Below are 21,920 nucleotides of genomic sequence, written 5' to 3'. Positions count from 1 at the left end.
TTGTTCTGAAGGTGTATCGTGGGACTTTGTAACTTCCTGTTGGGAAGTAGACTGTAATATATTTATCCCTCTCATATGAAAGTCATCTGTCATTTTAAATAAATTAACTGATAATTCCAAAACCCTTTTTTTGTGTTCATATCAAATAAAAAAAATCAAAGCTTTTAATTTTTAAATTCAGAACATGAAAGTGGGTTGCATGATGATGTTAATCTTTTAATGGATTATGGAAACATATATTTTGAGGTCAAACTCAGTTCAGTGTGTGCGCAAATTAATAGTCGTATAATATAATAATATATTCCACTCAATCCAGTTCAATGAAAACACGCGAACCAAAGAGGCGTAGAAAATCTTGGTTTCCTTTTATAAACGATCATTCAAAAATGATATATATATATTTATAGTAATCGGGACTATTATTAGGCGCGTGATTGTCTGTTGCGTGGTTTTTATTATTCATCTCTATCGGTGGGGCAGGTCTCCGCCACCACCCCCACCCTCCCTTCATCACCAAGCACAGCTTCCTCTGGCCGTGACGTCAACGTCCCCGCCCTGCCTGCGGTATCGGTACGAGGTGATGGAGACGAGGCCTCGCGGTGGAAAAACAACCAGAGAAACCGGGACACAACAACACACCCTTCCCCGGAACGCGGAAACAAACGTTCTAAAAATCGTCGATTGACGTCGACCACAGGATTTATTTATTCCAGGTGGCCAGGTGACGCAACGCTTCAAACGGAAACGCGGCGACCTTTTTTTTTTTTTTTTAAGCCGGGAACTCCTCGGTTTGGACCGGAGGTGTCTTGAAAGGAGGGTCAACGCGATCCAGGGGGGGGAAAAAGCGACACAACGCCTCCCCGGACTGCCTGTGGATACAAAGACGGTAACCGCTCTTGTCTCTGTACGTTTCTGCGGGGGGGTCGGTGCGACGGCTGGAGACGCGCCTCGTCGCGCACCGGGTTAATAAATGATGAGGGGTGGGTGACCCTCTCGCGACGGCGGGGTCCAAACTGTTAGCCCCCCCCACCCCACCCCTAGATGTTGACATCCCCCGTGGGCGCTCAAATCCCAGCGTGGTTTGATCATCACCACCCCGTCGGTTAAACCGTGACACCGTGCGCGCGTGATGATGCTGCTTTGTGACCGGAGGAGCGGCGGCGACTCCTCCTCGAGATGATGCCGATGGCGGCTCTCGTCTCGAGCGGCACCGACCGGGCTTTTAACGGGGAGCGCTCCGTGGTGGCGTGTTTATACAATCCGACGCAGTGTTGCCAGCGGACCGATCACTCCCGCCGCGCTTTTAAGAACAATAGTGGTGCCATGATGATGTCTCACCACGAGCACCTCGGTCCGGATCGCTCACAGATGTTCTCCGTGTTGATGATGACGAACCCACGCGCGGAGCGTCTCCTCTTCACACGCCGGGGTTGACCCGACACCACGAGCCCCGGCCGGACCTATACCCAGCCCCGGACCTTCTGTGGACAATCAGGCCCTCACTGAGGTGTCCCCCCACAACAACAACAACAACAACAACAACAGCAACAACAACAACCATGTCGAAAGCTGCCAGCAACAAGGAGAAGAAGTCGTTCAGCAAGAAGCTGTTCAGGAGGTCGTCGGTGCGCTCCGTGGGCAGCTTCATGAACCGGGTCCTCCGCACGCTCTCCACCCTGTCCCACTTCGGCAACGAGGAGCACGCCACGGACGACGAGAAGGACGACGCCACCTTCGCACCCTCCTCCACCACCGCCGGCTCGGTGCCGTCCGACGACAGCGACTGCGGGGGGTTCCTCTTCGGGGACAAGATCCCCGGCGTGTCGGGCCTGAAGAACCACGGCAACACGTGCTTCATGAACGCCATCCTGCAGTGCCTCAGCAACACGGAGCTGTTCGCCGAGTACCTGGCGCTGGAGCAGTTCAAGGGGGCCGAGACCGCCCTGGGGGAGAAGACCGCCAAGTCCAACGGGGCCGTGGTGCCGGCCAAGAGGGGCAGCCAGCAGCAGGCGGACGGCGGGGAGGTGACGGAGCAGCTGTCCGGGCTGGTCCGGGCGCTCTGGACCTTTGAGTACACCCCCCAGCACAGCCGCGAGTTCAAGGTAGGCACACACACCCCCCCCTCCTCCCCCCCTCCCCCCTCCTCCCACTCCATCCCATAACCTCTCAGGATAGGCTGTTGATTAGGGTTTTGGGTTTCTATCCCACAATTTGCACACTTGTCTACCTGTAGGTATTCTGCAAGATGCCCCCTTGCTCATATCTGCTCCTTGATGACCTGTATCTGAATTCACTGTCTAACCCCTACCTGTTTTCTGAACGACCGGCCTCTGTATTCACTCTCTAACCCCTGCCTGCGCCTTAATGACATGATGTGTTGTCTGTATCCACTGTCTAACCCCTTCCTGTTCCTAAACGACCTGTATCTGAATACGCTGTAAGTGACTCTGGATGAAAGTGTCTGATACATGTAAACAAGGAAGTATCCATTACGGGTGGTTTAGTGTTCCAGGATGCCTAGACCACAAATGACAGAGACAAATAGAATAGTAGAAACAAATGAGTACTAGAACAACTAAACACATGCACTACACATGCGGTATCATGTTCAAATAATCACAAACATTTCAATGTTTAAAAAGAGGAACGCCAGATTCAATGTAACTTAAGGCCTGGTCGAGTCTCTGAAAAGTTTGATCCGGGAGATTAAACTATACCGTTACATCACAACAAACATTGTGACAATAGGACATTATTGCTATCAAGTGATTAGTATATCGACCCTGGAAAACTCATCCTCTCATCAACGGAGAGCTCAGGAAGCAATCTGGAAAACGTTTACTCTATTTCCACACGTGCGTCAGCTTCAGAGCTTTTCTTCTCCATGTGACTGAAGGGTAATACGGTTAGAGAACACGATAGTCCAGTGGTAAGAATGTTTACCTCCCAGCTGAAAGGTTCTGGGTTCCATCCCTGTTGTCCACAGTCCACCTGTAGGCATCCTAAGGGAAGAGGCACCTTAACTCCTGCTCCTTAACGACAAATACACTTAAGATAAATCTGGCTGCTAGTTTGTAAAATAGATGAAATCCCTATTCCCCACAGAGCCATGTGATTGGTATTAACATGCCGGGTCAGATTATTGTTTTGATTATTAGATTGTTACATTTGATTACACATTAGATTAGATAAGAATATATAAATTATATATTAAATTAGATCATATATTAGCTGATATTAGATATTTGATGAGGTTAGTTTGAATAAGATAAAGTAAGAGTGTATATTGGATGATATTAGATTTGGTTACATTAGAAAATATCATAATTGAATGAGAGAATCAGAATTTAAAAAGCACTGATTGATGGCTCTGCTGTCGCCGGGCAGTCCTCCTCCGTTATCCAATCAGAGCCCAGCTTGGTGTGTCAGCTGACCATTCTGACCAGTGGGGTCACCTCCCGGGTCTCCTCCCGGGATGATGGATTTGTTTATGGTTATGTGTCTAATGTATGATTCATGATGCATGAACAAGACCAGCTTGTTTACAGCACCCTTCAAACCCAAGGGCTGTTCTTAAGACAGATGAAGGTAATTCGAAAAAATAAAATAACAGGATGTTAGGGTTAAAAAATAGAATAATATAAAAAATGTCAAAGAAAGAACATTTATGTGCGGAGGCGTAATAATGCATTGACTTGAGACCCTCTTTTTTTTGCCCTGTTTTCAGGAACATTTTCTCAAAACACATAAATCTCATGAATAGTTTTCGGAATTTATGAGATGTTATCTCAAGATTCTGAGAAAAGTTTTCATGGATTTTTTTTTCTTGTTTTAGTGAATTAACGATTTTATTATCTCATAATTCAGAGACTTTTTTTTCATGGAAAAATTCTTCTGCTCTGTTTATCTCTGAGCTGCATGGAGAACGGCTGTTCAGAACGGGGCTCAGCCTGATCCTCCCAACAGGGCTGTATGATTTAAAATACATGTATGGAATAATGTAATGAGATGATATTGCAATGAGATAATAACTCATTAATTATAAGTGAGAAAAATTAAGATAGTCAGACGGCGGTTTAAACTATTGATGTAAAGAAAACTTTACACACTCACTGATGTAAAAGTCATGTAAATGCTAATGTACTTTGAAATTGTTTATCTGCGCTCCTCTTTCTCAGTCCTAAATACCACCATTATACACAAATTACATTTAGTAGTTACTATTCTAGTAAAAACTATACACCATACTTCCTGTAGTTATGGTTCACTACTCACATGACATATACACTGTGTCCAGTGGAGCTCATATCCTTCTGCTTCTTCTATACATGGGAATCAATAGAGACAGTGTGCGTGTGTGTGTTTGTGTGTGTTTGTGCCAGTGAGTGAGTGAGTGAGTGAGTGTGTATGTGTGTGTTTAGTTTCGCATTTCAAATAACCAAAAGCGTGACGGTTCAATTTGAATGTGAGAAAGGGACAATTTCATCACTGAATTGATCAATTTATTCGAATGCAGCTCTCGAATGAGCCAACTTCTAACTAACTTTGACATGTAACCTCAAATATCACCTGAGAACAAGACAAGAGTCAAGACAAGTGGAATTTATTATGCATGAAAAATATGAAATCAATTCTGCTCAATTGACGTCCAAGCGGGGTGCTTGTTTCAAGCCGCAGTCGTGCTCTGCGTCAGGGAGCTAAACGAAGCTAATGAAAGTTCACTGGAGTGTTTATAATACATTCATGTGTGGGAGTGGAGGGACGAGATCCTATTTCCTGCTGTCAGTGACCTGGAAGGAGAGACCCAACCCACCTCATTACAGCTCATTAAGAAGACTTTAGTGGTGACCGCACACAACCCGCTCTCATTAAACTGGGACACCAGAGAATAGCAGACAATGTTTTCTTTCTATTTCTGTCTTGAAGTCATCTCAAGTGGTTGGGAGACACCTGGAGGAGAAGGTGCTTTTATCCCATGCACCCAAAACATTGAGTATCCCAGATGAAAGTAATCAGGGTAATCCAAGATTAAAGTAATCCCAGGTCAAGAGTAATCCCACACCTTGACAGGACCCAGTCCAGGTCTTTACTCCTTGTCCTGGCTTTCCCTGGTGCCACCATCCCGGCCATCAGTCACCTAATCCATCCTGGAGGTTCTGCTGACCAGGGAATCTTCCGGAGAAAACTCTGAATATTTCATGAGAATGCTGTTTAAAAGAAACTATGGCTTCCCTCGAAAAAGCTTTCTTCCTTTACCACAATCCATCAAAAACTCATTTAGTTCCTTACGTGTTCGCTGGTGTTTTGGACAGTTTGTCGAGGGTTGTGTCGGTTGGGTCCAGAAGGAAATCTGTCTGGGGGGGAAGGGTCGATGTCTGAGTGAGATGGAGCGGTTCTCTGGTCCTGATGGTGCTCAGAGTATAATGTCGATCTGGAGAGAGGACTTGGGCCCTAATGTTGCCCTACATCAAATAATGCTGCCCATACCTATACTCACTCTATCATAACCCTAACCTAACTCCAACCCTAACAGTCTGAAGGGGAATTTACACCGCAGGCGAGAGAGAGACGTGAGCGTGACGTAGGCGTATCAATTCACACCGCCGCCGTCGTTTATTTCGCTATATTTTCAAAATTCATCAGATAACATCATAACCGAGACGCTTCAGAAACGCTTGAAAATAGAAGTGAAGCGTAAGTTAAGCTTTGGTCGGCCGTGAGACGGGCGTAGAACGCTGCCGGTGTGAATCAGTGCACTAGTTCAAATGAATTCGATCTCTAGCTGAAGTCGGACGTCTGACAGCGTGTCTAAAACGCGTCTAAAACGTCTGCGGCTAACTTAACTATTTCACGCCCAAAACTAACCTTATTTACCTAAAACTGTTTTTTTGTAATGACACCAATTTAGATTTTATGCTTTGATTTTTCTAGGCTTCACTTGGTGCTTTAGATAAAAGTGTTGGCTAATATAGGCTGGGTGTCATAAATATAAACATTAGCCGTTTCTCAATACCAAGTACGCGGACTACGTACTCGCGGACTTGGAAGTACGTACTTGGCAAGTCCGGACTTTCAAGTACAGACTTCCGAGAACGCGAGTACGCACTCTGCAATTGGAACAGCAGCGGACTCGATGATGCATCCTGGGATATTTAACGGTCCCAAGTCCACGCGAGTCACCTCCGATGCATCCTCGGTAGAACGGCCTCATCGAGAACGCGTCGAGAACACTTCCGGGTTTTTACGACAGTACTCGCGTACTCGCGTACTTGGAATTGGTCGGGCCTGAAGAAGAAGTGCTTGGGCTACCACTGATGACGTTTACAGAGAACGCGAGTACACGAGTACGCACGAGAATGCGAATTGAGAAACGGCTATTTACTTCCTGTGTGTTTCTCAAAGAACCTCCTGTTTCCTCCTGTGTGACAGAATGTGGTGTCCAAGAGCGCGCTCCAGTTCCGCGGGACGGCCCAGCATGACGCCCAGGAGTTCCTCCTCTGGCTCCTGGATAGAGTCCATGAAGACCTGAACCACCTGGTCCAACCCGAGGCCCGACTGCCCCAGAAGGTAGACTACCACTACCCAGGACCCGGGCCGCGCCCAGAACCGGCCCTATTAGTCTACGTGATCTCATGTTTTCCTACAGAGATCTAATCTCATTTTCTAGATAATCCGTATGCACTTTTAATCTATATTTTTAATACCTATTTTTGTGTTTTATATTTTGTACTTAAGACATTTCTTATATTGTCTATAACAATGAGCAGGGCCGGTTCTACACTGAATTGTGCCCTAGGCGCCCCCCCCTCCTGGTATGGAATTGCGGGCTTGTGTAATTGTTGACGGGGGGGGGGGGGGGGGGGGAATTAAGGGCGCCACTAGTGGGCGCCCCCAACACATTTTGGCGATCGCCTAGGTCGCCTAGGGCAATCGCCGGGCCTGACAATGAGGGGAACAATTTCCCCCAGGGTCAGTTAATAATCAGAACTTGAATCTGAAAAATAGAATTCAACAAAATAAAATAGTAATCATTGTGTTTGGTAGAACCTAGTTTTAACGAACGTATAGTTTGAGGCTGACCCCTCTAACGCTAACGCTAGCCGGAGGGATTCCGCCTTCAGTGCTAAGATGGAACCAAGACGGCCGCCAGCCAGGTCAATACTGTCAACGGACGTCGAGAGGAGAGGGATGGCGTGGTGGATGTGTGTGGATCTTGCTTGCTGATGACATCACTTCCTTTTTTCTGCCAGCTCCCGGTGGAGGAGGAGCGCGTATCCGAGGGAGCTCCACTGCCAGCGCCCGCCTCCTTCGTACAGGAGCTGTTCCAGGCACAATACAGGTGGTCACCACGTCACACTCGTCGTCACATCCTTGTTTGGTTAAACTTCACCATAAGGTCACAACGGTCACGGGCAATAAGCATTATTATTAGAGCGTTACAATTCACTCTGTGCTGCGTCTATTTATACCTTAGTTATTATTATATATTACAGTTATTATTATATTTTTATTTTATTCTAATTATTCATGTCCAGTATTGGAGTTTATTTATTTTTTTCTTTAGCCTTAGCTCTCTTACTTGTGTTTCTCTATACTTTTACTTTTCTTTATATTGCCCCGTTGAAGGAGCCTGAGACTTAATTTTTCGAGTCGAGCGACTGCGTCTGTAATTGTCGTGCATGTGAGAAATAAAACATCTTGAATCTTGAATCTTGAAGATGTTAGGGTTAAGTGTTAGGGTTAACCCTAACCCTATTAAACAATGTATAAATTAATACAGAAGTTAACATGAAAACCATTACCCAAGTTAACATGAATACCATTAGTAAACATTAACACTATTAGTAAATGATTACTAGACCATTTGTTAACAGTTAATTAACTGTTAATTAATTCTTATTAATATTCCTGAATGTTAATTCATGGTAAATGAATGTACCCTTATTGTAAAGCGTTACCTTTATTCAGTTCACGTGACAATCATCATGTTTCATGTGTTGTTGTTTATCGCTGATGTTGTTGTTGTCGTGGTAACCGTGCTGCTGTTGTTGTTGGTCCTCCAGGTCATCCCTGACGTGTCCTCACTGCCAGAAACAGAGCAACACCTTTGACCCCTTCCTCTGCATCTCACTGCCCATCCCTGTGCCTCACACACGGTAATCTGACCTGAGCTAATCTCTAATCTCTAATCTCATTTGACCTCACAGCTAATCTGATGTTCTCTAATCTGATTTAAGGCAATCTCACCAATAGATCATTCTGAGCTAATTTGATCTAATCTGATCTCATCTAATATGATATTTTGTGTAATTGATCAACATCAAATTATGTCTCCTCTAATCTGATCTCCTCTCATCATATGTATATTCTTATTTAAATGTGATTTTATACGGGTTACAAATTCCTCTGAAGAATCTAAAAATCTGTCCATTCTAATGTTATCTAATGTTATTAGCTGGTCTGTGTTTCCCACAGACCAGCAATGTGTGGTGCCCCCCTGCAGGGTTGGCAACTTTTGGTTTTTGGCCGGAGTGAGACTCTGTAGAATCTTAGAATGCTTACATTACAATTATTATAACAATTATTATAACAGGGTCCGCGGGTGGAATTGTTGACGGGGGGGGATTGGGTTGCGGGCATACGGGATTGTTGTGTTGGATTGCGGGCGGACCGGATTGTTGTGTTGGATTGCGCATGGACGGGATTGTTGACGGGGGGAAGGGGGGGGAGGGTTGGTACAGGCTGGCGGAGTTGTTGACGGGGGGGGGGGGGGGGGGGGGGTCCCATACATAGACCACACATTGGTCTATGTATGGGAAACACTCTATTTGTTCTAACACCTGAATTCAATCTTATCTGGTTTTGTCTAAAATAATTTGATTCAATCAGATTGAACGTTTGTTGCAGACTGCATGACGCTGGTGTGCCAGACTGCTCTGTGTCGTCCAATGTGGTGTAATGCAATGTAATGTAATCTGGTCCGATCTCACGTAAACGTTGTCTGATCATCGATCTGACGTGGTGTTCCAGGCCGCTCTACGTGACGGTGGTGTACCAGGGGAAGTGTTCCCACTGCATGAGAGTGGGCGTGGCCGTGCCTCTGTCCGGCACCGTCGCCAGGCTACGCCACGCTGTTGCCACGGAAACCAAAATACCCACCCAGCAGGTAACGTGACGTCAAATTCAAGTTCGAGTTCAGAGAGCTAACCCCCTACCCTCAACGATTACACTAACCGTAAAAACCACCTTGTTCTTTCTTCACGTGACAATGTTAGCTGTGAAACGCTTTTTAAAACATGGATTCAGTTTGTTCAAATGGATCAATGTTGACTGGATTGACACCGTTTATTGTTGTTTCTACCGGTGGCGATTTCTCTGAGACTGCAAGGGAGACTGCGCGGCTTCCACTAAAATTTCAAAAATTAATTGGTCATTATATACTGTTTCATTGACTAAAAATGCGTTAGAACACGTCCATCTCGAAAGACGGGTTTGTTCAGTTGCTTATCGCAGGTCGACTGACTCGATTTCCTTCTCATACATTCCCGTAGCATCACAGTGCGTTTGCCTGTTGAAGCTCAGCGTCTCACCCACTTCAATGGGGCTGCATATAACAGCTTTTTTTAGTGCGTCGAAAGTCAACGGTCATTGGATAATGCTGCGATTATGTCCCTTCCACGGACGGTCAGAGTCTCTGGGGGTGAATGGAGGAGTGGGCTGGCCTGGACGCTGGGCTTCTGCGTGATGATTGGAGGGTCTGCGAAAGACTGAGTTGCCGTTTGATTGACAGCCATTTTGAACTATAAAATGTCGGCGGAGCTCTCTTCATTCCTCAGTCCCATCGTGGATTTTGCAAGCGAATCGAAAATCGACAATTTTCATCGTACATTTCAAACACTTACTCACACAATTGCTTGTCACCTTGTTTCAGTTTAACAGAATTCCCACATTTCCTTGTTTGAGTTTAATCGTTTTGGTAGTTGGCCATCACTTTGATTCAGGGAGCCTGAGGTCTGTATTCAGATCAAGACTTGCAGGGTGACAGGGGAGAGATGTGTGATTTATTGGTGTTCCTTAAAGACATGGAGTTGGACAGTGCAATGCCTCAGCTTTACAAACTGCTCTCATTAGTGGCAACAATTGGAGCTACATCTGCAGGTGAAGAAATCCTACACCCGTAACACAATGGGCCAAGGCCGTTTAAGCAGCCTAGCTCTGCTGGCCATTGAGAGGACACTGGTCAAGTCACTGGAAAAGACAGCTAGTTGGCATGACAGGGTCACATAGCATTTCCTTGAAAAGGAACAGAATTTAAATAGAATGATTGAATGAATGATGTAGGCCGAAAATGAGCTTCCTCTCTTTGAAAGACCGCCACTGGTTTCTACGTATTCAGTGTTAAACTTTCGTTATTGTACAACATCAACACAGACAATCAACCACGCAAGAGATACAAGCGCTTTGCAACGCAGCACTGGACTGCAGATGGAAGGCTGCCCAGTGTTCACGTTCGCCGGTGTGTCCGTGTCTAAACCCTAATCTGATCTGCCCCCCGGTCAGATCGCCCTGACGGAGATGTACTTTGACGGGTTCCACCGCTCCTTCTGCGACGACGAGGACGACCTGGAGAGCGTCCAGGAGAGCGACTCCATCTTCGCCTTCGAGACGCCGGAGCAGTTCAGGCCCGATCAGATCCGCTCGCAGCGCAGCGGTACCTCCTCTCGTTCTGGATCGGACTGGTCGAAATGACCAGATCAATCGTTGAAATCAGATCATATTATTATAAGATTACGTTGGATTCAATTAGCCTGGATAATTTTCGATCATGTCAAATGACGATAGTTTAGATTGTGTTAGATCAGATCAGATATAACACTAGATTGTATTAGATCATACTAGATTATATTAGATTTTATAGTAAGATAACCACCCACCCACCCCTGCTGCCACACCCCAGGGAGCCCCCACCTCAACCTGAACCAGAACCAGCTGAAGTACGGCCCCGACATCAACCGGATCTCCCCCCAGGTCCAGGACCCCCCCACCCCCCCGCTCAGCCCCAACAAGAACACCGGCCAAGGGGACAAGATCGTCCTGCTGGTCTGCAACCGAGCCTGCGCTGGGCAGCAGGGACGCAGGTACCGGCCAATCACGAGCTCTCTGGCCACGCGCTGTGGCTGATGTCATGTTTGACTGTGTTGAATCACGTGGATTTGTCTGTGTGTGTGTAGTATAGGTTTGGGGCGATGCATTGCGATTCTCTCTAGAACGATTCAGTCTTGATGCAGATAAGTTAATAATCTGAATAAAAAAAAAGGGCTTTTTATTAAATTTGTTCCCCTGCTGCAACATTCTGTTCGCCTGCTGCAGAGCGCTACAGAAAACTTCTTTCTGCCTGCGGGTTCTCTGCGCAGAGAACCAACTTTATCTAATTGAAAATATTAGACAAGGTAATTCATCTGTTGATAATTGTTGATAATCTGTTGAAGATTTTTTTGCATCGAGATGCATCGATAATCGTTTTAGATTAGAATCGTTGACATCTGGATCGGAATCGAATCGAATCGTGAGGTGCCAAGAGATTCCCACCCCTAGTATATTTGTATATATATATAGCTGTGTGTGTGTGTGTGTGTGTGTGTGTGTGTGTGTGTGTGTGTGTAGGTTTGGGATCACATTCATTTGTTTATCTGATATTTATATGTGTATGTGATTATGTATATATGTATGTGTTATGTATGTGTTATGTGCACATATATACAATGTATATATATATATATATATATATACTGTATGTGTGTTTGTGAACCCCTTCATGGTGTGTGTATGTGCATAATTTATATCTGTATATATCTGTGTGTGTGTGTGTGTGTGTGTGTGTGTGTAGATTTGGGAACCCCTTCATGCTGTTTGTAGAGCGCACAGTCACCTGGGACGGCCTCCAGAAGGAGATCCTGGAGAAGATGAAGCTCCTGCAGAGACCAGGAGTCCTGGTCCAGGTACACACTCCCCACATCTCCCCCTCACCTCCCCCTAAACCTCCCTCACCCCCCTCTCACCCTGGTCCAGGTACACACTCCCCTAACTTCCCCCAAACCTCCCCCCCCCCCCCGTCTTACCCTCAGCCAGGATCACACACCCTCAACATTGCCTCTCTATTTCTATTTCTGTTCTATTTTGTGTAGATACTTTCCCATATTTCAATTCGATGTGATATTTTAACGTTGATATTTCTTTGTTTCCATGTTTTGTTTATATCTGATGCTGACTGGTTGGATAGTTATTACCTAAAGGCCTCTCTGTGTTGTTGTGTGGTTGGTAGGCGCGGCCCTTCAGCCTGCGGGTGGTGGGCGTGGTCGGGATCACGTACCTCCTCCCGCAAGAGGACCTGCCACTCTGTCATCCATCCGTTGAGAGGTGATATCCCACACCAGGCGCTAGAGGGCGCTGTTGCCCCCATTTGTTACGCCCGCACATCGTTTTAACACCAAGCAACACCTGCCCTAATATCAATGTCCCACTGTAGAATCTATTACTTTGCTAGTGGTTACGAATCACAAGGCAGTCAGAGAATTAATATTTCAAATGAAAAACGTACTACTGTCTTTATTTCAAATATCTATTCCCTACCCACAGGTTGGAAAACACTGATATATGTATGTTATGCATCTGTATGTATTCATGTATGTATGTACAGTGTATGTGAGTTCTTTTGTATGATTCTTCTTTCTTCACTGTGTCCTCATTCCCTCCAGGGCCTACAAGTCCTGCGGCCCGGGAGGCCCCCCCCACGTCAAGATAGTGGTGGAGTGGGACAAGGACACCAAGGAACAGTGAGTCCTCCATCTCCTCCGTCCCCTCTCAGCGGGAGGCCTTGCCCAGAGGAGCGGGGTTCACTGGACTTTATTTTTTTATTAGCTACCTCATAATAAATTTTCAGATCATGCCGTCAAGCGTTCTTAGTTCTTTAATGTTCTTCTTATCATAATTGCCGGCCAGTAGAGCAGGTCAGTTCATTGAGCTCGTTCACGTTTGTAACAGCTTCAAGGCGTCTCACACCATCTCGTGACCCCTGGTTTGATCTCGGTTTGACGGTCGCTGACCCGTATTTGTCGTCTGACCTCTGACCTCTGCTGACCTCCGCACGCAGCCTCTTCAAGCGGACGGAGGACGAGTACATCCCCGACGCGGAGAGCGTTCGTCAGATGAAGGAGCAGCACCTCCAACCCCAGAGCTGCTCGCTGGCGCAGTGCTTCCAGCTCTACACCAAAGAGGAGCAGGTAGGCTAACGCTAGCTGGGGCTAGCGCAGTGAGGAGCAGGTAGGCGCTAACAGTAGCTAGGGCTAGCGCAGTGAGGAGCAGGTAGGCTAATGCTAGCTAGGGCTAGCACAGTGAGGAGCAGGTAGGCGCTAACAGAAGCTAGGGCTAGCGCAGTGCTTCCAGCTCTACACCAAAGAGGAGCAGGTAGGCTAACGCTAGCTGGGGCTAGCGCAGTGAGGAGCAGGTAGGCTAGCAGTAGCTAGGGCTAGCACAGTGAGGAGCAGGTAGGCTAGCAGTAGCTAGGGCTAGCGCAGTGAGGAGCAGGTAGGCTAACGCTAGCTGGGGCTAGCACAGTGAGGAGCAGGTAGGCTAACAATAGCTAGGGCTAGCGCAGTGAGGAGCAGGTAGGCTAACAATAGCTAGGGCTAGCGCAGTGCCTCCAGCTCTACACCAAAGAGGAGCAGGTAGGCTAACGCTAGCTGGGGCTAGCGCAGTGCTAAGCGATGCTTTGTATCTCCGTGGTTACCCCCAGCTGGCTCCGGACGACGCCTGGCGCTGCCCTCACTGTAAGCAGCTGCAGCAGGGCAGCATCAAGCTGAGCCTCTGGACGCTCCCAGACATCCTCATCCTCCATCTCAAACGCTTCCGACAGGTAACCCTCACCCTGAACACACACACACACACGCCTGGATACACCTGGACACACCTAAAAACAACATCTAACACACCTCGATGCACCGCAAAATACGTCCAAACAAACCTGTTAACACACCTGTACACACACACACACTGGACATACGTTTATACAACTACACAATACACCTGACCACAACTGAAAAGACCTGGACGCACCTGGATGTACCTAAAACACACCTGGACACCCCTAGATACACTACACAACACAACACAAAAACCCAAACGTCAACTGGACAGAGTTGGCATGATAAGTAGAGGGATACAACATATATCAATATAAATCAATATAGTAGATGTTAACACTGTTGACTTTTGTCATCCAGAGTGGTGGTAATGAATTCAGAACTGACTTTGCCGAAGTTGTTGAACTCGGTTTTCGCAGCACATGAAACATTTTTGTGCTACATTTGTGCCGCTCCCGTTTAGATCGCATGCTGTTTGGATGGTCAGTCGCTATTGGATAAAATGTGTCCGCAGCCAGACGGCCAACTGTAAAGGGAGGGTAACGCCTCGTACCCACTGTACACGTCCGGCGACGGATCTCATTGACTTTACGTGGGACGCTCCCGAAATGCATTGTGGGTCCGTCCGTCAAATCGGCTCCGTCTCTTGCGTCCAGAAGTTGAGAAAAGTTTAACTTTTCAGGCAGCGACGGATCCGTCGGCCAATCATATCGCGTTATACGCAGATCGTGTTTTACCCCATGCGTCGGACACGCCCACTCTCTTCCGTCGACGGACGTGTACAGTGGGTATGAGGCGTCACTGTAACGTTCTCTCCGATGGTTCTCTGCGATGGTTCCCCAGGACGGAGACCGGCGGATGAAGATGCAGAACATGGTGCGCTTCCCCCTGGTGGGGATGGACATGGCCCCCCACATGGTCAAGAGGAGCCAGAGCAGCTGGAGCCTCCCCTCTCACTGGTCGCCGTGGAGACGACCCTACGGCATGGGCCGCGACCCCGAGGACTACCTGTACGACCTGTACGCCGTGTGCAATCACCACGGCAACATGCAGGGCGGACATTACACGGGTGAGGGCTGGAGAGAATAGAATAGAATAGAATAGAATGCCTTTATTTGTCACTATACAAGCACAATGAGATTAAAAGCATGGATGGATGGATGGATGGATAAGTCGTCGGGTTCGTTTGTACGTCTCTCATGTAACAGAATTCACAGGAGCTGATCCAAGGGGGTCAGGTAAAAAACTCAGCAGAAACTCCCTTAGCGGGGCGCCCCGGTGGAGCACTGGGCTAAGGTGCATACCATGTATTAGGCAATGTCCTAGTCGCAGAGACCCAGGATCGAATCCGGCCTGGGTCATTTACTGCATGTCTTCCCCCTCTGTCTTCCACACTTTCCTCTCTGTCTCTCTCTATAATTGAAAAATGCAAAAACGAAACTCCCTTAGCAAGAACCCCCGGAGCGATCCCCTTCACTCCCAATCAATAGCTACAGAGAATCACTTAGTGCTAAATCCACCCTGTATCTTTTGTTGAGGGTGCTCACTGTTCCGGTGTGGATGTCTGCCCCCCTCCCCCCAGCCCACTGCAAGAACTCCATCGACGGACAGTGGTACTGCTTCGACGACAGCGACGTCCACTCCATCGCCGACGACCACGTGTGCAAGCAGACGGCGTACATCTTGTTCTACCAGAGGCGCGCCACCATCCCCTCGTGGTCTGCCAACAGCTCCGTGGGCGGTACGTCCAGCCCTCTCCTCCTCCTCCTCCAGTCGGCTGTCGAGTAGCCAATTCCCTTTAGGAGTAGATTGTATAGGTCTCGCTTTGTGTATGGGGAGTTATACCACCAGCCGTCCGTTTTTGTCTTCAGCTGACGGATATGTAACCCTATAGGGTCCCTGCCTTGTTCTCTCGTCCTCAAGTCTGACCCTAGACGTACAGACCTGGCTCTCTTCCCCTTTGGTTATGACCTTTTTAAGACCAATTAACACCTGGGCTCTGGGCTGAAACATGACGGCTGTAAGTGACGCTGTCTTCAGTTATTGCTGGAAACCTGATCTTGGTGTCTGCCGGCGCCTCCAGGGTCCACCAGCTCCTCGCTGTGCGAACACTGGATCAACCGGCTGATGGGGAGCCGGCCGCCCAGCCAGGCCTCCTCCGGCTCCTCCAGGCGGACCTCGCTGGCCTCCCTCTCCGAGTCCGCAGAGTTTGCTGCCGAGCGGAGCGAAGACGATGGTGAGTGATGGTGACCTCACGCCTTGTTCTAGGACTGTGGGATGACGTGTTGAGGACCAAACCGCAGGTTGGTTCCCTGCGTTAAGAGGCACTTTCGTCTCTAACACGTGCCATTGCATGCATACCCTCTGGTCGACTAACATGGTTAGCCCGTCACCTCCTGGTTAAGCATTAAGCGACACGACTCTCCTCCACTTATTGAAAATGAAACAGACTGCTGTTTACAAGAGGGTATGGCCCCTCGCCGCCCAGGTTTTGATTTCAAAGGCGGCGTTTTGTTTCGTTTCGTCCTCCTTTTTTATATTTCATTGGTATCCATTGGTGTCCTTTTAGCGTTGATCCTGAAGAGTGTAAGTTCCCCTGCAAAAGACAGAATGCATTATTGATGTTGAACGCTGATCCCCTGACCGAACAGAACAGTTTATCTGGTGCATTTCGCTTCTTCAAACCGTGTGCACCTACCCGTGTGTAGGCAAAAAACGACGGAGCCACTACCTGCGACTATCAGTGCTCACATGCCACACACACGCATAAGGGCATACCCCCCCTACGTGCAGACACACACAACCCAACTTCGCCCTTTTTTTATTTATTCTGTCTATATCTATTTCTGTCCCTCTTTGATGACTAATTAATGGCGCAATAAAAACTTTAAACATGTTCTTCCTAAATTACTTAACGTCCAGTTCTAGCAGCAGCTACTTTATAAATGCGGTGTTACGTAGTTGTATGCCGGTGGTGGTGTCCTTTTGGAAAGAAGGATTGATATCCCTGAATCGAGTTTTGCTTTATTTGCTTGTGTCTTGTGTGCTTCGCCGGCCAAACCAGGACTCTCCACACGGTCCATAATGCGCGGCATGCAGAGGCAACCCCTGTCCTCCCGCTCCTCCATGGCCAGCCCTCTGGCCCTCAGCGACAACAACGGCACCAAGCCCTCCTGGCCGCTCTCCGCCAAGCTGCAGCTGCGGTCCAACTCCCCCTCCCGCTTCTCCCTGGAGTCCCACTCCTCCTCCCCGACGCTGGAGCGCATCGGGGAGGCGGCGGACGACCGGGCCCCCGGCGGAGTGGGCCGGTCGGACAAGCTGTCCGGGGGGAAGGGCTCGCTGGCGGCTGCCGCCTCCGCCGAGAGCGGCGCGGGGGCGGGGGCGAGGAGGCGGCTGACGGAGCAGCCGGCCCTGCTGAAGGCGGGTTCTTCTGCGGCGGCGGCGGCGGCGGCGGCGGAGTCGTGGGGCTCCAAGCAGGCCGGCGAGAACAACAATCTCTCGGCCGGCGCGGAGCCTCTCGCCCCGGGACCCGTCTCGCCTGCCAAGGACTCCAAGCTGAGGAGCGGCGAGGGAGAAAGCTCCGGGGGCGGCAAGCGAGCGGCGGCCAAGACCTCCGTGGAGTCCCAAGAGAAGAGTCCCAAGAAACGGCCGGCCTCCTCCTCCACCTCCTCCAGCTCCCCGTCCCGCGCCGCCATGGACAAGTCGCCCTCCAGGACTCAGGCCAAGGGCGGCTCGGTGGCGTCTCACCCCAAAGCCAAAGGCGACGGACCTTGCAAGAGCCTCAAGACGGCCTCGTCGAAGGCGGCCACGCCCTCCAAGAAGAGCACCTCCCAGACCCAGGAGACGCTGCGCGTCGACTCGGCGCAGCCCAAGAAGAAGGGCGGCTCCGCCGGGTCCCAGGGCTCCCAGCCTCACCGGCGGCCGTCCCCCAGGGGCGGGGCGGAGAGGAGCACCGCCTCGTCCAGGACCAAAGGAGGGGAGGAGCGCAGCAGCAGCCGGGACGCGCCGCGGGCGCCGCCGGCGGCGTCCGACAGGAAAGCCCCTCCCCGTTCGGGAGCTGCGGCCGCGTCCCGGGGCGACGGGGGGGGCGACGGGAGCGGGGAAGGCGGAGGGGGCCCGGGCCGCGGCGCAGAGCTCCAGCAGCAGCTCCTCCGTCACCAGCCTGCGCTCGTCCAGCGTGGGCCTGTCGTCGTCCACGAGCACAGCTCCGCCCCCGAAAGGCTCGCGGCCCGGCAGCAGGACTGAGGAGAAGGGCTTGTCCTTCTTCAAGAGCGCCCTGCGGCCGAAGGAGAGCCGCAAAGGGGCGGCGGGCGGCGCGGCCGAGGCCCGCAGCCCGGACCAGGCCTCCGCCGGAGGAGGAGGAGGAGGAGGAGACGCGGCCGCCGAGGCGTCCTCGGACGGAGCCGCCAAGAAGGCCGGGAGCGGGTCCGCCGAGGCCTCCTCCTCCAAAGACGCCGAGTCCTCCAGGCCCGCCGCCGCCGCCGCCACTGCAACCAAGAGGTCCCTGCTCACGTCGGGCAAGACCAAGAGCTCAGCGGCGGCGGGGGCGGCGGCCGCTCAGAGCCTCGCCAACGGGAAGGAGGCGGCCAAGAAGGAAACGACCAAGAAGGTCATGCCCTCCAGGAAGATCCCCATCAGCTCCACCAGAACCCAGAAGCCCAAGTAGTGTCTGAGGGGACTAGGGTCCCGAGGTATGGGGGTCCCCCCTGGTCTGGAGGGGAACCTTTCCCCCCAAAAGCGCCCGAGGCTTGAGGTGGGCCAGCGCCAGCGCCAACGCCCTGCCATTATGAACTGTGGCTGTCCACCAACTGTTACATAATTATATAGGAATGGATCTAAAAATGTAAACAAGGCACTTTGTATCGATTGCTTGAATTGATTTTTGTATTATATATATATACATATATATATATATATATATTTATTGTTCTTGTATATATTTATGAACTGCACATGTATTGATATATTAGCTTGGTCTGTCTGTATCATGACTGTACAGTAGGAGGTGAGGGGGGGGGGGCTGTTTCGAGGACTAACCTGAGAAGTATTTTAAGACGAGTTGCCGGGTGGCTTAGTACAGACCCTGGCCACGGAGAATGTGATTGGTCGAGACAGGACGTTGAATCAGCTGTAAAACTATTTTAAGGATTTTTTTGTTGTTCCTGTCGTTCTCTCCAGAGGTCCTGGGAGTTTTAAACATAACTTTGGTGCCTCAGACAAATCCTCGCTTCGTATCTTCGTGGTATAAAACTCAAGGTGTTGGTACGTTTCTAAACACAGTTTTGATATTTATTAAACACTGTTCAATACACAGTTTCCACAAAAACACATCCTACCTAATTACAAATGCTGTTTGATCTGTTGGTATGCCAACGACAGACTCTTCGATACTGTAGAGACTCCAGAGCCTTTACACAACGCGGCACGTCTCTAGTCTCAAGGCTGCTTCCGTACAAACTACAGACCCGGTGGTTCTGGTTCTGGCGGCGGTTTCTAAAGCGACGCCCGGCTTCGTTACACCTTGCTGGTTCGAAATCGCCGCGGTGTGTGTGTGTGTGGGGGGGCGCAGTTTACGAAACGACGTCTCGTTGCCTGACAGACAGCAACATTCAACATTCCTCACAGATAACCGACGGGTTATCCCTCGTCGGGCGCGCTGTGATGTCCAGCACCATACATGTCCATACAGCGTTATGGTGCTCTTGGTTTGTCCATCCCCTATAGTGATCACAGCTTGTATGCGTCATTAGCTTATTTGCGCCTGCGGTCTGTTTCACGTTGAATGCACAGAATCAAGAGAAAAGTATCGCATCATTTATGAAAATGTATGACAGCAATTGTTGCATGATAAATTGCTTATGCATGCACGAAACTATGCAAGCAATACTTGCTAATGGCCACACTGAGTATGTATATCTGCTACTTTTGGACGTGTCTATATTTTTAAGTGTATATTTTTCCAAAATGCCAGCATCAAAGAGCATGTTTAGGCATCCTTTACTAATGCTTTGTTTGCACATTTTCTCAGAGTAATATATTCATTTTGTATGAATGCTACTTACTGCTCATCCACCTCAAAGTAAACCAATTCACTTGCAAATGAATGTTTTCTCTACTGTATTCATTTGTCTTCTCAAGAGAGACTCCATCCATGGGTTTCATTCTTCCAGCCGTCACCTCTCACAATGACGACTTTTAACCGTGTGTGTGTGTGTGTGTGTGTGTGTGTGTGTGTGTGTGTGTGTGTGTGTGTGTGTGTGTGTGTGTGTGTGTGTGTGTGTGTGTGTGTGTGTGTGTGTGTGTGTGTGTGTGTGTGTGTGTGTGTGTGCTCTTACCGGTGCAGAGAGGGGTTGTGTATGTGATGCTGTCGGTGTCATGGCCGTGGGTGTAGTTTTTCGTTCCAGGCTAATCAGTGGCTGGATCCAGTGGCTGGCTCACAGCAACCAGTCGACACTGCCTTCCCCCCGTCTTTCCTACATTTAAAACCAATGAGCTGGATAGTCTCCAGGCTTATACTGCGACGTTGGATAGCAAAATAAAAAAATAATAAAAACACTCATCACATAATTGATTGTACAGAGATTGATCTTAAAAATGTTTTATAATGAGGTTCTTTCATAACTGTAATAACGACTGGCATTTACAGTTGGGTGCGTTTATGACCACCGGGTTTTCTGCTCCTTCCCATAAATTCTCGATGTTCATTGAAGTCATTGAAGTAAATCCTGTTTAAAGAGGTACATAGCTGCACCTGGCTGAGCCTTAATATGTCACCTGCATGAGCGCTTCTCCTGACGTCGGCCGATCACACGTGGCTCCTGCCACCGTCGTGGTCTGGACGAAATGCAGTTTCTTTTTTGGGCACAATGTCCTGTTGGATCGATGAGTAACGTTAAGAACACAACACAGCCCTTCCTCCTCTATATGATAGATTTCTACCGTAAGTTGTCAGGAATCCACAGAGGTAGGCCTAACGCGCTTTGTAATCAGGAGGCCTACCATGTTGATGACAATAAACGGTAACAATTGGTTTTGTTTTTAATCCTTTTTTTTTGCAAAACATCGATTGTTTTCTGTGAGTACGTGTCATTTTCATTTTTTTTGTGCAGAATCCATCGACATTATTGGTTTGAGGGTCAAAGTTTGGTCAGTGCACTGCAGTTCGAGAACAAGATAACAGATCATGTCGGATAATAAAATACCTTTGGTTACATTTCTGTTTTTTTTTTTATTAGGCTTTCTATTCTTCATATGTCCACATGATGGAGCCCTTCTTCCACAAGTTCCACCCAGACCTAACCAGCTCCACACCTGTTTAAAACATGAGCCAATCAGATCGCTCGAAAACAAAAGAGCGCTCGAAAAATCTGATCGCTCAAAAGACTCCAGACCAATGAAATAGCAGATAGTAAAAACAAAAAATAGTTGCAGAAAATAATTAAATCCTATGAAATCACTCCAGGTCGCTTGAACATAAATAGCCAATCAGATCCCACAAAAGTCAATCAGTTTGCTGAAAACAAACAAACAGGAACCGACCAGGTTGCTCGAAAACCACAGCCAATAGATTGCACAAAAAAAAAATGCTTAAAGGGGTAGTTCGGAATTTTGGGCATCGGGTCTCATTTCCAAGTGAGCCAGTGTGTTATTTTTCATTGGAGACCTGTTTCAATTAGTCCTTCTAGTTGCAGAGATCGCTGGTGCTAGGCTAGCGCAAGTCGATGGGAACTGCTAGCTTACCCACTCCACAGTACACCCGAGGCAAACCAATTATAACGCCAGACTATCGATGTAAATGTCTGTTGATAGAATAATATTAGAAATAAAACTATCCTTGCATCGCATTGCATTTAGTTTATAATCCCTGTAGTTGGAAGCAGGCTACGGCAGCGGCGGACTGATATTACCTGGAGTTAGCTTCTCTGTTTACGTTCTGCTGTAGTGAATTGGCTGCTACACCGGAGCAAAGTGAAATTCCGCCGCTGCTGATAAAGTAGTCCC

The 21,920-nt window shown here is 48.7% G+C and overlaps 1 protein-coding gene across 1 annotated transcript; it reads left to right on the top strand.

Annotated features, from left to right (window-relative positions):
- Positions 1-1,559: 1,559 nt before the first annotated feature.
- LOC311366495 (ubiquitin carboxyl-terminal hydrolase 31-like) lies at positions 1,560-18,585 on the top strand (the record flags this gene model as incomplete). Its single annotated transcript, XM_084485280.1, is given in 17 exon segments — positions 1,560-2,102; positions 6,430-6,567; positions 7,251-7,339; positions 8,064-8,156; positions 9,031-9,166; positions 10,561-10,711; positions 10,958-11,138; positions 11,888-11,999; positions 12,323-12,417; positions 12,756-12,833; positions 13,151-13,280; positions 13,793-13,912; positions 14,763-14,988; positions 15,502-15,660; positions 16,003-16,155; positions 16,984-18,002; positions 18,004-18,585. Coding segments are annotated over 17 exon segments (4,005 nt in total).
- Positions 18,586-21,920: the final 3,335 nt, after the last annotated feature.

Source organism: Micromesistius poutassou (genome assembly GCF_964030765.1).
Source record: "Micromesistius poutassou genome assembly, chromosome: 21".
NCBI classification, from domain to species: domain Eukaryota; kingdom Metazoa; phylum Chordata; class Actinopteri; order Gadiformes; family Gadidae; genus Micromesistius; species Micromesistius poutassou.
The sequence above is the reverse complement of the archived record's forward strand: the minus strand, read 5'-3'. Positions and strand labels throughout refer to the sequence as shown.